The sequence below is a fragment of the Leucoraja erinacea genome, chromosome 5 (genome assembly GCF_028641065.1).
Source record: "Leucoraja erinacea ecotype New England chromosome 5, Leri_hhj_1, whole genome shotgun sequence".
Lineage (NCBI taxonomy): Eukaryota > Metazoa > Chordata > Chondrichthyes > Rajiformes > Rajidae > Leucoraja > Leucoraja erinaceus.
Genome location: NC_073381.1, coordinates 22217581 through 22233585, shown reverse-complemented (window position 1 = coordinate 22233585; position 16005 = coordinate 22217581). Strand labels below are relative to the sequence as shown.

Genomic DNA, 16005 nt, shown 5'->3' with positions numbered 1-16005 from the left:
TCCCCCTTTCCTAATCGGCCACCATTCAGATAATAGTCTACTTTCCTGTTTTTGCCACCAAAGTGGATAACCTCACATTTATCCACATTATACTGCATCTGCCATGCATTTGCCCACTCACCCAGCCTATCCAAGTCACCTTGCAGCCTCCTAGCATCCTCCTCACAGCTAACACTGTCCCCCAGCTTCGTGTCATCCGCAAACTTGGAGATGTTGCATTCAGTTCCCTCGTCCAAATCATTAATATATATTGTAAATAGCTGGGGTCCCAGCACTGAGCCTTGCGGTACCCCACTAGTCACTGCCTGCCGTTCTGAAAAGGACCCGTTTACTCCATCTGATAATAAAGTGAATTGCAATCATGTTCGTTTATTCGGACTAACATCCAACTAACGTCCGGAATGTCTGCTGGTCTGGCAACAATAAAGTCCTGAGGATGCTGGATTAATGAAGTTTTATGGTATTTGGCTTTTTAGTTTAAGTTTTTTGAGATACAGCGTGGAAACAGTCCTTTGGCCCACCGAGTCCATCGATCACCAGTTTGCACTATTTCTATGTTATCCTTCTATTGTATCCTGCACACAAGGGACCATTTACAGAATCCAATTAGCCTACAAACCTGCATGTCTTTGGAGTGTGGGAGAAAACCGGAGCACACGGTGGAAACCCACGCAGTCATAGGAGAATGTAGCCAGAATCGAACCTGGGTCTCTAGCGCTGTGAGGCAGCAACTCTATCAGCTGCGCTATTGTGCCACACTGTTGATTCTGTTGGAAAAGGCAGTAGTGCGTGGTTATCAGCACTCTGGATCAGTAAAGCTGAGTAAATTAATCTTCAGATAATTTGTATTACAAAATGCACAATCATGCCATTTGCTAAATCCGTTACCACCTCTTGTGGTTTTGTTTATCCATTGTGTTACACATAAACATAACATCTGGGCTGTGTAATTTTGTTGGAATTGTTGGCTAAAAGGTTTAAATTTTAATGAAGGGTTTTATTCTTTTTGGAAATTAAATTGAGTGATAACATTAAAGATAATGATAGGATAGATTAAGAAATACATTATTTTTCATTGGAGCGTTTGGTTCGGAGGGCAGAAGTTTGGAAATCAGGGCTTGGTCCTTAATGGGTGAGGTTATGTGTAAAATGTGTAAAAAAAAAATTGAAACCCTTCTCTCTCCAAATAAAATCAGTTGTGGCTGGAGGCATCGAAAATCTCAGAACTGGGGTGGTAACTATTTTTATTCGGGATGGGGTTTTGAAGCTTAAGGCATTCAGCGTAGCTGAAACATGGATTGGACATGATTATAATGAAAGGCTTGAGCAGCAGAATTTCCTGCTGTGTGATAAGCGAACCAACGACAGATACCATATGGAATATGTCTAGATTTGATGCACAGGAAAGCCCTGCAAATCCCTCCAGCGTGTGGTATAATTATAGAGCACATTGACATTGTTGTGTTTATTTGGGGTGATCGTCATCTTTGAGTCTCTTCAGTGTATGTAAATGATTTGTACTTAGCCTTTATTTTATTGAGGGTGAGTCAGATCACATCCAAGAGCCCCTCACGTGACACATGTTTAATTTTAACCACACGCATTCACAAATAATTCTAATCCCATGCATGAAGCCACCAACACTAGGACTTAATTATAGTTTGGTTTCTGTTTCTATTTCACTACCAAATGACAACAGCTCGATAATGTTATCCTTACTTAAAATACAGAGTGTTATGAATTGTGGTTTGTGTTTGACAGCATAGCCTGCGTGTAAACATCTTTAATTGTTATCAGTCTGAAATTGTAGTGAAATGTAGTGGGACATCAATGCGTTGAATTGTATTAGATGGGGATGTGGAGCGATGACAGGAATGGAGTTGAATCAAGATTTTGGTGTCTGTGTGTGTCTCTGTCTGTGCAGCAATGCACTTGTAAGTAATCCATAAATTACATGTTTAAAATATTCTGATTCCAATTCTGGAATCTGATTGTTCCTCCAGCTCGGGATGGAAGGCACTTATGAATGAAAAGCTGGGAAATGTGTAGGTCTGGAAATTGCAGCTGTGATGATGATAGATCCAATGGATAAGATCACGGAGAATCCAAATATATTTTATTTTAGTGTAAGGGGATCGCTGGTTGGCGCAGACTCGGTGGGCCGAAGGGCCTGTTTCCGTGCTGTATCTAAACTAAACTTTAAATTAAAACTAAGCTGTCTCTGTCTCGCTGTCCCAAGAGGGAGCCTGCGTAGGTTAAACTTGGTGCAATTGAGCTGAAAGGGGGATATCAACTGCTGGGAAAACAGTTATTTATTTGTTTCAATACAATACAATACAATTTAAATGCACAAAAGTGCTTTTTAACGTGTAAATGCAAGTTTATTTTCAAACAAGCGTGTTCGGTATTCCGACTGCGTATGCCCAGGTCATGGGTCACTCGAGAAAAACATTCTTGGCTGTGTGTATACACACCTGCGTTTCATCCGTATTCCGGATCAAACCGGGTCTCCGGCGCTGCAAGCGCTGTTGAATTGCTGCTGGAGTTAGCAACACTTTTTCTCCCTTCTCCACTGGTCCATGCAAAAATCTCAGCAGTGGCAATCTAATGAATCATGGACCCCCTCAACCTGGGTGTATGGGTGCCTAATTCTCACCTGGGCTGCCCTCCCAGGCCATACAGGGTTATTATACAGGGGCAAACCACGCACCCCTCTCCTGCATAACCCCAGGAGGCAGATTTGTGAGCGGAGTCTCACTAACGTCCCCGTCCCCTCCCGAGTGTCCCATCCATGTTTGGGGGCGGCCGGAGATGTCTGGGGTGACCCTGGACTGACAGGACACCGGCCCGGAGCTGTGGTGGCCCTAGGCTTACAGCCAGCATGGAGAAAAAGCGCTAACTCCAGCTCAACTTTGCCCCAATGCCCGAGGAACCCCTTCCCCAAATGGCTGGGGACCGTCAGCGGCAGAAGAAAGCTGAGCACCAGTCATCAACGATAATACACACAAAATGCTGCAGTAAATCAGCGGATCAGGCAACATCCCTGGAGAAGGGTTCGACCCGAAACGTCACCTAATCCTTTTCTCCAAAGATGCCCCCTCTCTCTCTCGTTGTTGCACCCTGCTCTCCCGCTACCTGGCGTCACAGTTCCTCCGATTAAATATATTTTCACATAAATTATGAATAAAGATAAGAAAATGTTTCAAACACAAGTATTATTTTCTTATTCCAGTCACAAACACATTAAGGATTAAATGAAAATAATAAATTATTGTTAACTTTTTGAATATCTCATAATTGCAGATTAATGAACTGAACTAGAAATGGGACTGTGTAAGTAGTGTGTGAACAGCAGAAGAAAGGAAGCTATTGAGTTGACAGAATTCTAGATTAATTCATTGGTAGAATATTTACCAATTTATACACAGTTTATACAGCCAGCGCTTCATACGCTTTTTCTTTATCACAAATGACCTTTGACAAATCCCATAATTCCTTGTGTTTTTCGGAATACCGAACTTGTTTATTGTCGCCAATATATTTCAGTTTAGCAGCTCTTAAGTGTTGTTGAAGTGTTTGAACTTTGGAGAAATTGGCCAAGAATTTGTTATACTGACTATCTTAGTTAGTCAATGGAAAAGCCACTTGCATGTACATGGACAATGCCTTTGTTGTGCTAGGTAACACCCCTTGTATTGGTATCTGAGACAAACTGCATGGTCTGGGGTATCAGCCAGTGATGTCAGCTAGAAAGACTGTGGAAGGGATTCACTAGGATGTTATCTGGACTTGCAGGCTTGAGTTAAAGGATGAGGCTGGGACTTATGTTTTCTTTGGTGTATGGGAGGTTGAGGGGTGACCTTGTTCAAGTGTCAAAGATCATAAGCGGCATGATAAAGTGAACGCTCATAGTTCAAAGGTTCATGGGAGCAGAATTGGGCCCATCGATCGAGTCTCCTCCGCCATTCAGTTGAGGCCGATTTATCTTTCCCTCTCGGCCCCATTCTCCACCGATCAGCTCCCAGCTCCGATCCTCTTTCAACCACGTCTTCATGATGCCCATGACAATGTCTAACTGCGCTCTACATGCATCCCCTTTGTTTCATATACTGTGTGCATACAAATATATCGCCTTTACTTCAGTATTCACCACTCCTCTTCTCAAATTTGTCCCCATTTTATCTGACCGTAGACTCCTAATCCCTCCTTAAATATTTTGTCCTATTACTTCTGGAGACTTCAGTAACCTCTCTTGTGCTCTCCTTCCTTTTAACTCAATCCATATATTTCCAATTTGTTGAACTGCCTGCCCCATAGTCTTTTTCCCCCAGCATCAAAAACTAGATGACACAGGATAAAGATGAGAGGGGGAAGATTGAAGAGGGCCTCGGGGCCAATGGTTTCACTCTGAGTGTAGTCCGTATTTGGAATGAGCTGCCAGTGGAACCTATAGAAGTGGATACAGTTAAGACTTAAGAACATTCATTTGGACAGATATATAGATTGGAACAGAATAGAGGGTAATGAACCAAATACAGACAAAGGGGCTACATCATGCTTGTTGTTTGCTATTTTTGTCTTCTGTTTTAGAATTGTTCATGACCATTCTCTTTTGTGTTTCAGCCATTTTTCCAGCTCGTGAAGTTACGAAAACTTGGACTGAGCGACAACGAAATCCAACGACTTCCTCCAGAAATAGCAAACTTCATGCTGTTAGTAGAGTTGGATCTGTCCCGAAACGGTAAATTAGGGGAGCGAACTTTTAATATTTTTTAAATAATTTTGTGCGAATGTCTCCGTGATGTTCTAGAACTTTTCGTACCTTCTCAACTTAAGTACCGGCGTGTCCATTATTATTATTTTTTCGATAGTTTTGCCTTTTCATTTGCTGGATTTTTATCATTTTCATAAAAGTTTTCCACTTAGTTTCTGTGAAGTCACAAAACTATGAATATTTCCTTGTTTAAGCAGATCTATTTATTACTGTGCATCAGTGCAATACATAAAGGGAGCTGATTTCTGGGTGCGCAGTTTTAGTATGACAAACCTGAGGGTAAACAATGGGTCTATAAATCACTACTAAATCAATGGGGGGGGGGGGGCTTGGGAAAACTTTCTAGAGCCTAGAGGTTGTCCTACCTCAGTGGAAAATGACAGTATGTTGTCCAATTTAGGGCAAGTGCAGTGCCCTCAATGATGTTTGGGACAAAGACCCATAATTTATTTATTTGCTTCTGTACTCCACAATTTGAGATTTGTAATAGAAACAATCACATGTGGTTAAAGTGCACATTGTCAGATTTTAATAAAGGCCATTTTTATACATTTTGGTTTCACCATGTAGCAATCACAGCAGTGTTTGTACATAGTCCCCCCATTTCAGGGCACCATAATGTTTGGGACACAGCAATGTCACATAAATGAAAGTAGTCATGTTTAGTATTTTGTTGCATATCCTTTGCAAGCAATGACTATGTGAAGTCTGCAATTCATGGACATCATCAGTTGCTGGGTGTTTTCTCTGGTGATGCTCTGCCGGGCCTGTATTGCAGCCATCTTTAGCTTATGCTTGTTTTGGGGGCTCGTCCCCTTCAGTTTTCTCTTCAGCATATAACAGGCATGCTCAATTGCGTTCAGATCAGGTGATTGACTTGGCCACTCAAGAATTGACCATTTTGGAACTTTGAAAACTCCCTTGTTGCTTTAGCAGTATGTTTGGGATCATTGTCTTGCTGTAGAATGAACCGCCGGTCAATGAGTTTTGAGGCATTTGTGTGAACCTGAGCAGATAGGATGTGTCTATACACTTCAGAATTCATTATGCTAGTACCATCAACAGTTGTATCATTAATGAAGATAAGTGAGCCAGTACCTTCAGCAGCCATACATGCCCAGGCCATAATACCATGTTTCAGATGAAGTGGTGTGTTTTGGATCTTGGGCAGTTCCTTCTCTCCTCCATAATTTGCTCTTGCCATCACTCTGATATGTTAATCTTTGTCTCATCTATACACAAGACCTTTTTCCAGGACTGTGGTTGCTCTTTTTAAGTACGTCTTTGCAAACTGTAACCTGGCCATCCTATTTTTGTGGCGAACCTGCGGTTTACATCTTGCAGTGTAGCCTCTGTATTTCTGTTCATGAAGTCTTCTGCGGACAGTGGTCATTGACAAATCCACACCTGACTCCTGAAGAGTGTTTCTGGATCTTCACAGTGATTCCCTCTTTAATCTTTTCAGCAGCCAATAAGACCATAGGCCATAAGACGTAGGAGCTGAATTAGGCCATTCGGCCCATCAAATCTACTTCGCCATTCGATCACGACTGATCTATCGTTAACTCTCCTCAATTCTTCTGCCTGTGCCCCATAACCTTAGATGCCCTTATTGATTAGGAATCTATCAACATTCATTTTCAAAATACCTTATGACTTAGACTCCGGTGTGGGAGATTGCAACCTTCACGTGGTCCATCCTGTTTCGACAAATGCAATCAACCTGGTGTGCACAATCCAATAAGATCAAATAGATCAAGTTGTCCTACAACTTTAGGCTGTGCATGCCCCACGCAAGGAAGAAGAAGAAAAAGACTTGGCCCCCACCAAGATATGACTGAAGAAATTGCTCCACATCTCCATTCTGAAAGAACGTGCTTTTTTTCTGAGGTTGTTCCCTTTTGTCCTGTACTCACCCATGACTGGAAACATTCTCTCCACATCCACTCTATCCAGGTCTTTATATATTACAAGACTAAATGGGACACGTTGGGTCCCATGTTCACACAGGAGGGCTGGTCGCCCAAACGCAATATTCCACCTCTCCACCAATTCCAATATTGGTGGCCAGTGGGGGGGGGGGGGGGGGGCTTTCTGGATTGCTAGCTTGGGTGTTGTGTGCCGAATTGGCTGGTTTCCAGAGGGCTAGTATGGACATTATGGGCTGAATATTCTTCAGCTGGCAGCTCAGTCACTCAGGCCTGATGGGCTGGCAGTTCATTCACGGCTATTCCTTGAAATTCCATTTCAAGCAGAGTGCAGGCCACCAAATTCAAATGCAATATCATACCATTTCAAGCGGAGTGCAGGCCATCAAGTTCAAATGCAGTTTCATACCATTTCAAGCAGAGTACAGGCAACCAAATTCAAATGCAATTTCATACCATTTCAAGCAGAGGGCAGGCCACAAATTCAAATGCAATTTCATACCATGGTGAATCTGGTGATACGTTCTTTCAAGCTTTCAAATCTTCTCCCCGACAGGAGTGGGGATAAGAGGGAATGACCAGGGTGAAAATGTTGGCTGTTTTCCTGAGGCAGAATGAAGTATAGATTGAGTCAGTAGGAGGAAGTCTCCTACTGACTCAGTAGGAGGTTTGTATGATGTGGTTACACCCACAATTCTTTGCAATTTCTTGCGGTCTTGGGCAGAGCTGTTGTCAAACCAAGTAGTGATGCATCCCAAAAGGATACTTTCTACAGTGTATCTGTAGAAGTTGCTAAGAGTCATCTGAGACATGCCAAAACCTCCTTGGTCTTCTGAGGAAGTGGGACATTGGTTTGCTTTCTTGACTGCTGAACTTTGGTAAAGTTGGAGCTAATCCCATAAATACAAATTTCTTTATTAGCAGTAAAATTAAAAAATGCAGATATTGGAAATCTGATATCAAAACTGAAAACACTGAAAACATTCATCAGGTCAAGCATTGTCTGTGGGGAGAAAAGCAGTCAACATTTGAGTCCATGAACAGTTGACTGTTTCTCTTTGCACAGGTGCTAAATATTTCTAAGATCGGTGACACAAGGAACTGTAGATGCTGGAATCTTTTGCAGAACACAAAGTGCTGGAGTGTTTCTTCTTGGTTTCTTGGTCCTCCAAAATATTCCAAATGGAATTTAAACTGGAGGAGTTAAACTTTAAACTGGAGTGCCCACCGAATTGGCCTCCACAACCGTCTGTGGCAATGAATTCCATAGATTCACCACCCTCTGGCTAAAGAAATGTCTGGAGTCTCTAATAATGATGTTGACTGATTCATTAATCAAACATAAAATTAATTGGTATCCTACTTCCTTTCCTCAACTTACAGGAAATAAACTGAATAAGTTTGAGGATTGGTTAATGGGCAGAAAATGGAGAATGGGAATACCTGGTCATCTTTGGATAGGAAGACTGTTGCTTATGTGGTGTTTTGGCGATCAGTACTGGACGCCCAGCCGATAACCATCTCCATCAATAATTTGGCGAAGGGAATCTAATGTCTCATCTGCAAGTTCACTGATGTTACTCAGCTGGGTACCAGTGTGTGAAGTTTGAGGGAAAATATTGAGGCCACAAGGGGATAAAGACAGACTGGGTGAACGGGAAAATGTGATTTGGGGGGGTGGGGGGAAAGTACAACGATTAAATATTTGGTGTACAGTTGGTGTACAGAATAAACACACAAAGTGTTGGAGTAACTTAACAGGGTCAGGTGATGTTTCGAGTCGAGACCCTTCTTCAGACTGAATGTTGGGGTGGGAAGAAAGTTGGAAGAGAGGAGGGGGTGTGACGAAGCAGTTAACAGGGTGGAGGGGGTGGTGGGGGGGGGGGGGGGGGGTTTGTTGATAGGCAGATGGTTGCACAGAGCCAGAAGTGAAAAGACACAAGGTATGAGACAAAAAAGATCGTCGACTTGCTAATTTTTAACCTAGCCAAAGCAATGTAGATGGAAGGCGATTAGAGAAATAGGTGCGGGTCCAGATGGAGAACAGGAGGGTGGGATGAAGAGTATTGGGGAGATGGGGAAGAGTATGGTGAGATGGGGAAGAGGTGGGGGGGGGGGGGGGGGGGGGGGGGGGGGGGGGGGGAGGAGAGTATTGTAGTTATCTAAAATTTTAGAAAGATCTTATTGAACACAGTAGCTAGCACAAAGGTCTGACTGGCCTATTCCTCATGTTCGTAGCTCCTTTATTCATTCACAATGCTTTTAAGATATATTCAATGCTAAACAAAAATTCTCACTGACTAGCTTCAATATAAAGTAATTTGCTTCCCCGGAGCACACCCTAGATAAATATCACAAAGTAGTGTGGATGATTGAAATGGACTTTAGACCCAGGGTTCCTCATGCACTCTACCAGTGATAGCTGCTTTGTCTGGGGTCGGCTGCGAACTGACTGTTGCTGGAGTTATTAACTCCACCATCAATATCAATGCACAACAGTCAAAGAATTCGAAAGTTTATTGGTCTCTTTTTGAACTTGGTTATTTTGACCCTGTAACCAAGTTATAAGCAACAAAGGAGACAGTATTAAAAGGAATGATTACAAGTTTAATCTAATCATTCAGATTAAATACCTCAGTAGTATGATTTTAATGGGTGACTAGAGCAAGTGCAGACCCACTGGGTCTGTTCCCCCAACGCGTGTGTGCGGGAGGAGGGGGGTGCTGCCCCTTCACAATAGAGTTGGAGGAGGGGAGAGGGGGGGTTGGAGGAGGGGAGAGAGGGAATGGAGGGGAGAGGGGGGGGGGGAGGAGGGGAGAGAGAGGGGGGAGGGGAGAGGGGGGGTTGGAGGAGGGGAGAGAGGGAAGGAGGAGGGGAGAGGGAAGGGGGGGCTGAGGGGGGGACGGGGAGAGAGTGGGAGTGGGCAGGGGGGGAGGGGGGGCAGATGGGGGGAGAGAGAGAGAGGAGGGGAGATGGGGAAGGGGGGGAGAGGTGGGAAGGGAGGAGGAGAAAGGGTGAAAGGGTCTTGTCCTTTCAACTCACGGTTGCGTGGGGGGTGGTTGCGGCATGACACGCACTAACCCCCCCCCCCCCCCCCCCCATACTCACACTAACTAACCACCCACCTCCCACACACACACACACACACTAACTACCCCCCCCACACACACACACTCTAATCACCCCCCTCCCCCCCCCACACACACACACTAACCCCCCCCCCCCCCCCCCCCCCCCACCCCCACACACACACAAACTACTAGGGGGAGATGGAGGGGAGGGGGGGGGTGGAGAGGGGCGAGGGGGATGGGATACACACACACTAACCACTCTCCCCAAACACACACACTAACCACCCTACTCCCAAACACACACACACACACACACACACACACACACACACACACACACACACACACACACACACACACACACACACACACACACACACACACACACACACACACACACACACACACACACACACACACACTAACCACCAAGAGAGGAGAGAGTAGGGGGGGAGGGAGGGGGGATGGGATGGAAGAGGGGGGTGGCGAGGCAGGGGGAGGAGAGGGGTAATTGGGGAGGGGAGAGGGGGATTGGGAGATATGGAGCCAGGAGGCAGCTGGGCCTGGATTGGTGGGCATGTGGGCATTGTGATGTCAGCAGCTGGCAAGCGGCGATTATATTTTTAAAAAGTGCGTTTTGTGACTTTATTCAAAATGGTGAAATAATTGACCGAATTTAGAGAGGAAATGAATTTATGAAGTCATAAGTTAAATCCCTACCGAAATTATAAAAATAGATAGATAGATGATATGATAGATAAGATGGTGGGTGGGATGGAGTGGGGGGGGGGGGGGGGGGGGGGGGCGGAGGTGTGGGCCTGATTTGGAAAGTGGTGCACAAGATTGGCTCCAAGGTATTACCATCCCTCCTTTTGACTTAAACTTCATGGCAATGAACTCCATATCCCATGATTCTGGCCACTTAACCATCCTAATATCCAAAGGCAAGCCAACTCTTGCTGGGATATGCCCAACGTTCCTTTGGCGGGAAATTACTGCTCCGACCCATGTTAGAATCGGTATGGGATCACAAATTCCAAGGGAAATCAACATGTTAAGAGATGGAGCCACAGGGAAAGGAAAGTAATTATTTTAATTGTTTTGCTTTAGCTTAAGATGATCATGATTCTGAAGGGCCAATCCCAACCCAAATCATGATTGTCATGATTCTAAAGTAATTTTGTTTATTTAACACAAAAGATAACTTCAATTTTAAGTGGTTTTGGAACTGCTTTCAAAAATCTGAAGCCACTGTTTCCTAGCGTGTTTGATGTTTTCCCTAAAGAATTCACTCGTGGCATCAATAGAGTTATTTTGGAACACTTCATAATATAAGGATAATGTGTGCATCGGTTGAATAAATCACTTAATATGAAACCCCCCTCTCTGTCAGGGTAATGTCAATTTGATACTTGTGCCCTTGGTTTAATATGATATAGTACACTTACCACAAAAATAAATAGGCATACGTTGTAAAATGAGAAATGGATTTCCAAACAAAATGTAGCATAGACCATTAATTAGGACTCTCCTCTTGACCATTTGACTTATTTAAACAGGGTAGTTCAAGGTCTCATGAAAGCGAAGTTATTTGCTTGATAGAATAATATGTCCTATGCCGTTTAGGACAATATTATCACTTGCCATTTTTTTTTTTAAAAAGGACACAAAGAGCTGGTGTAACGCAGTGGGTCAGGCAGCATCTATGGAGAACATGGATAGGCGACGTTTCGGGTCGAAACACTTTTAGATCTTGCCATGTTTAAGAAGGAACTGTATATGCAGGAAAATCGAAGGTAGACAAAAATGCTGGAGAAACTCAGCGGATGAGGCAGCTTCTATGGAGCGAAGGAAATAGGCAATGTTTCGTGTTGGGTGTAAGGGTGGGGGGCAGGAAGAAGAAAGGAAGAGGCGAAGACAGTGTGCTAAGGGAGAGCTGAGAAGGGGAGGATAAAGCAGGGACTACCTGAAATTAGAGAAGTCAATGTTGATACCATTGTTTACACCCCAGTGGTATGAACATTGACCTCTAATTTCAGGCAGTCCCTGCTTTCTTCTCCCCTTCTCAGCTCTCCCTCAGCCTGCTGTCTCCACATCTTCCTTTCTTCTTCCCCCCTCACCACCCTCACATCAGTCTGAAGAAGGGTCTTGACCCGAAACATTGCCTATTTCCTTCGCTCCATAGATGCTGCCTCATCTGCTGTGTTTCTCCAGCATTTTTCTCTACCTTAGATTTGCCATGTTCCCTTTATATTCCCGTATTTTTTAATGGGTTAAATGACTCAATGTACTTCTTGCTCATCTCCCAGTTTCTCATATTTTAGCTACGATAAGCTGAAATCAATAATAATTTGTGTGTGGTTCTGTGGATTAATGTCACATTTTTCAGTTCCATTTGGAATATGAACCTAGTTCATATTCAAAATGCAGTTTTTATGTATAGAAACATTATTAAAAATAATTGTGGGCTAGATAAATCATCATGGTGTAAAATGTTTCTTGGGTATTACTCGGAAGCCGTATCGGAGAGTTTTCTACCTTTAAGATGTTGGTTTGCATTGCAAAGATTAAACCAGGGATCAGAAATAGGACCTAGTGTTCAAGAAGGAACTGCTGATGCTGGAAGATCGAAGGTACAAAAAATTGCTGGAGAAACTCAGCGGGTGCAGCAGCATCTATGGAGCGAAGGAAATAGGCGACGTTTCGGGCCGAAACCATTCTTCAGAAATAGGACCTAGTTTTGCAGAGATATTGGCAAAGATTGGGTCAGCTGAAGGTCATGGGCAAAATGAATAGCGCTGACCAGAGTGATGAATTGTTTTGAAAGAACAAATGAGAACTTATTTCTTATAGCAGAGAGGTTAGAAATTTGACGAGTTTAGTTGGTAGAAAGTCGAGATGATGGGTGCGAATTCTCATGTGCGGTTCATCATGGTTTGGAATGTACCACCTGAGAGGATGGTGGAAATAGACTTTTTGATAACTGTAAGAACTATACTTTATTAGTGGAGGTTTGTGAGAAAGGGCAGGGCAAGCTGGGCTAGTTGGATTGCATTAGCACGATGCCAGAAAACAAGTGGCAGGTCCAAGGTCCTCCTTTGTTCTTGGGCTATGAATAATCAATTAGTTACAGTTTAGTTTATTGTCATGTGTTTTGAGGCACAGTGAAAAGCTTTTATTGCATAATATCCTGTCAGTGAAATGACAATACATGATTACACTTGAACCATTTACAGTGTACACATACATGACACGGGAATAAGGTTTGGTGCAAGGTAAAGTCAGCAAAGTGCGATCAAGGATTGTCCGAGGGTCACCAATGAAGTAGATAGTAGTTCAGCACTGCTCTCTGGTTGTGGTTGAATTATTCAGTTGCCTGATAACAGCTGGGTAGAAACTGTCCCTGAACCTGGAGGAGCGGGTTTTTCACACTTCTATATCTTTTGCCTGATGGGAGGGAGGAGGGATGAGGGAGTGGCCAGGGTGCGACTCATCCTTGATTATGCTGCTGGCCTTGCCAAGGCAGCGTGAGGTATCAACGTTGTCTTCATGATAATTATTTGCTTTGTGTGGCCCTGCCTGTCCACACTTTTCAGTTTTGCAATCATTATTTGTTCTTGCTCTCGGTTGCTCTTTACATTTCTATTGAAGTAGTTAGTCTTCTCAAAATTAAAAAAAAAAACATTATTTCTAACCAAAGTAGTAATCATAGTGATTTTTAGGTTTGTCTTTTATCCATTCACTTTGGAATCCTTTACCGGTGTGTAACTTTAGTTTAGAGATACAGCATTAGAACTGGCCCTTCCGCCCACCCTATCTACGCTGACCATTACACTGGTTGGATGTTATCCTAATTTCTCATCCACTCCTTACACACTAGAGGCAATTTATACAGGCCAATTAACCTACAAACCAATACGTCTTTGGAAATCCACTCGGTCACAGGGAGAACATGCAAACTCCTCAGGCGGCACCTGAAGTCAGGATCAGATGTTTACCAGATGTGCTACTGTGCCACCCTGGGTTCTTTGCTTCCGTTTCACATTTCTCATCCATTTCTTAAAGATGGCATTATGTTTTTTGTACTTGGATTAAAATAAATTGGATTATTCCTGATTTCCCACCTGTATCTCTGGTGCAAACTGTTTCTCTGGAATAAAGTCTGGAAGAATTCAGCAGGTTAAGCAGCAGCCATGGAGGGAATGGACAAGCAAAGTTTTGGGTTAGGACCCTCATTGTAGTGGGAGGGGGGAGGAAACTGGAAAGACGGAAAGCTGAAAAAACATCGCTTGTACCTTCCCTCCACAGATGCTGCCTGACCCACTGAGTTCCCCCAGCACTTTGTGTTTTGCTCAAGATTCCAACATATGTAGTTCCTTATTTCTCTTGGGTATTTCATCCCTTGCTGAAGGTATTTCCTTAATTTACATTTCTTTAAAAGCACTGTGCTATCTCAAATATCTCATGCTTGAAAACACAATGTTTTCTTTAAGAAATGAATGACAAGCGTGAAACTGAACAAGCCGATCGCTTGCTTTAATCTGCATATTGATTTTCTATCGAGTTCCTTGATATTGAATCAGAAGTAAAACTGTGGATATTTCAGTTGAACCATTTGCATTACAATCATTTTTTGATTTACTCAGTTTGCGGCTCTACTCGATAAAAGCACAATAAAAATGTTGAGAGTCGAAATAGGCAGAGAGATTTACAGCAACAGTAATTATGATTGTGGATTGATGTGCAAACCGATGATTCAGAAACATGAGCTAAAGATTCTCCGTGACAGCTGTGGAGTTAAAACTCAATGAATTGTATAAGTAAAGCACATTTAAAGGTCTACAAACGGGCCAGTAATTGATTTATCATTAACCGAAAGAATTATTGTTGAATCATATCAGATTGGTCACTGTTTTACAACAGAATGAAATATTTGAAGATGGTTACAAAAAGCTGAAGTAACTCAGACTCTGTCTGAAGAAGGGTCTTGACCTGAAACGTCACCTACTCCTTTTCCTCCAGAGATGCTGTCAGACCCGCTGAGTTACTCCAGGTTTTTGTCCATCTTCGGTTTTAACCAGCATCTGCAGTTCCTTCCTACATAGAAGGAAATATTTTTTCTCCTTCCCCACTTTGTCCTACATGTGGGATGCAAACATCTTCACTCTGTGCCCCTGCCGAAGTGCAGGACAACTCGGCTCCATTCTGCTTCATGATAAACAGGAATGGGCAATAAATGCTGGTCTTGACAACATCATCTATATCTTGCAAAGAACTGCTAATATGAGGTTTAATGTTATTTTTTGCTTTAAAAAAAAGATTTGGGATTATTTTAATTCTTGCCACTGCAGGAATTTAAGATTACTTTTTTGTTGTGGATGCCAAGAGGTGGTAGAAGTGTTGGGATTGGGTGCATTGCCATGTTAGGTTGTCTGGCTGACTGATTAACCCCAGCAAACCATTATTCCTCTTAATTTTGTGTCTCAAATGGAATATCTCCTGAGACAAATACGTTGAGACATAAGCCTGCATGTCAGACCTTTGGAATGTAAACAGAATAACTACATGTAGCGATTTACACTCCCACTGCTTTAACTAATTTTCTTTTCCTTTATCACCTCGGATTCCCCCTCTACCAGCCTGCATAGTTTATGTCAGCAGGGACATATGGGATCAATCAAATCTCAGGCAGAGGCAGATTCTTCTTCACCAAAGGACAGGCCACCAGCCATCAGGAAACGGCAGAGTGATGGGGAACAGGGTTACTTGCTTGTTTATACCTTTCTAGCTTGGGAAAAACTTGTAGCCCTCTTGCAGATTGACATTTGCACCGCATCAGATTAGAAATTCCAGCCTGATTGTTGGTGAGAATTATAGCGTCTTGAAACGAGAGTGGCTGCCATTGGACATTTCCTCTGCTTGCTGCAGATTGTACAGCCAATTGTTGGACAATATCATCTCCTACTTGTGGGCACCAATCTCCAAGCTATTGTGAAATATAACACACTTCTGGTATTGAGGATCTGTCTCAATATCAACGTGTAGTGTGACTACCGTTCAGCAGTGCGCAGCTTTAGATAACTTATGTGTTTTCGATGCTTTGTAGTAAAGGCTGCCCATCATTTTGCCATTTGTTTGGAAGGATATCTGCAGCCATAGAGTTTTACAGCAGAGAAACCAGCCCTTTGGTACATCATGCTCATGTTAACCCATTTGGCCTTTGAGTCCCATT

At 43.2% G+C, this 16005-nt stretch overlaps 1 protein-coding gene across 1 annotated transcript in view; it reads left to right on the top strand.

Moving 5' to 3' along the window:
* The window catches only part of lrrc1 (leucine rich repeat containing 1), a 126294-nt gene that overhangs the window by 35405 nt on the left and 74884 nt on the right, over window positions 1-16005 (top strand). The window contains exon 2 of the mRNA XM_055635229.1: window positions 4624-4741. Coding sequence (XP_055491204.1) covers window positions 4624-4741 — 118 coding nt within the window. The remainder of the gene's footprint in view (window positions 1-4623; window positions 4742-16005) is intronic.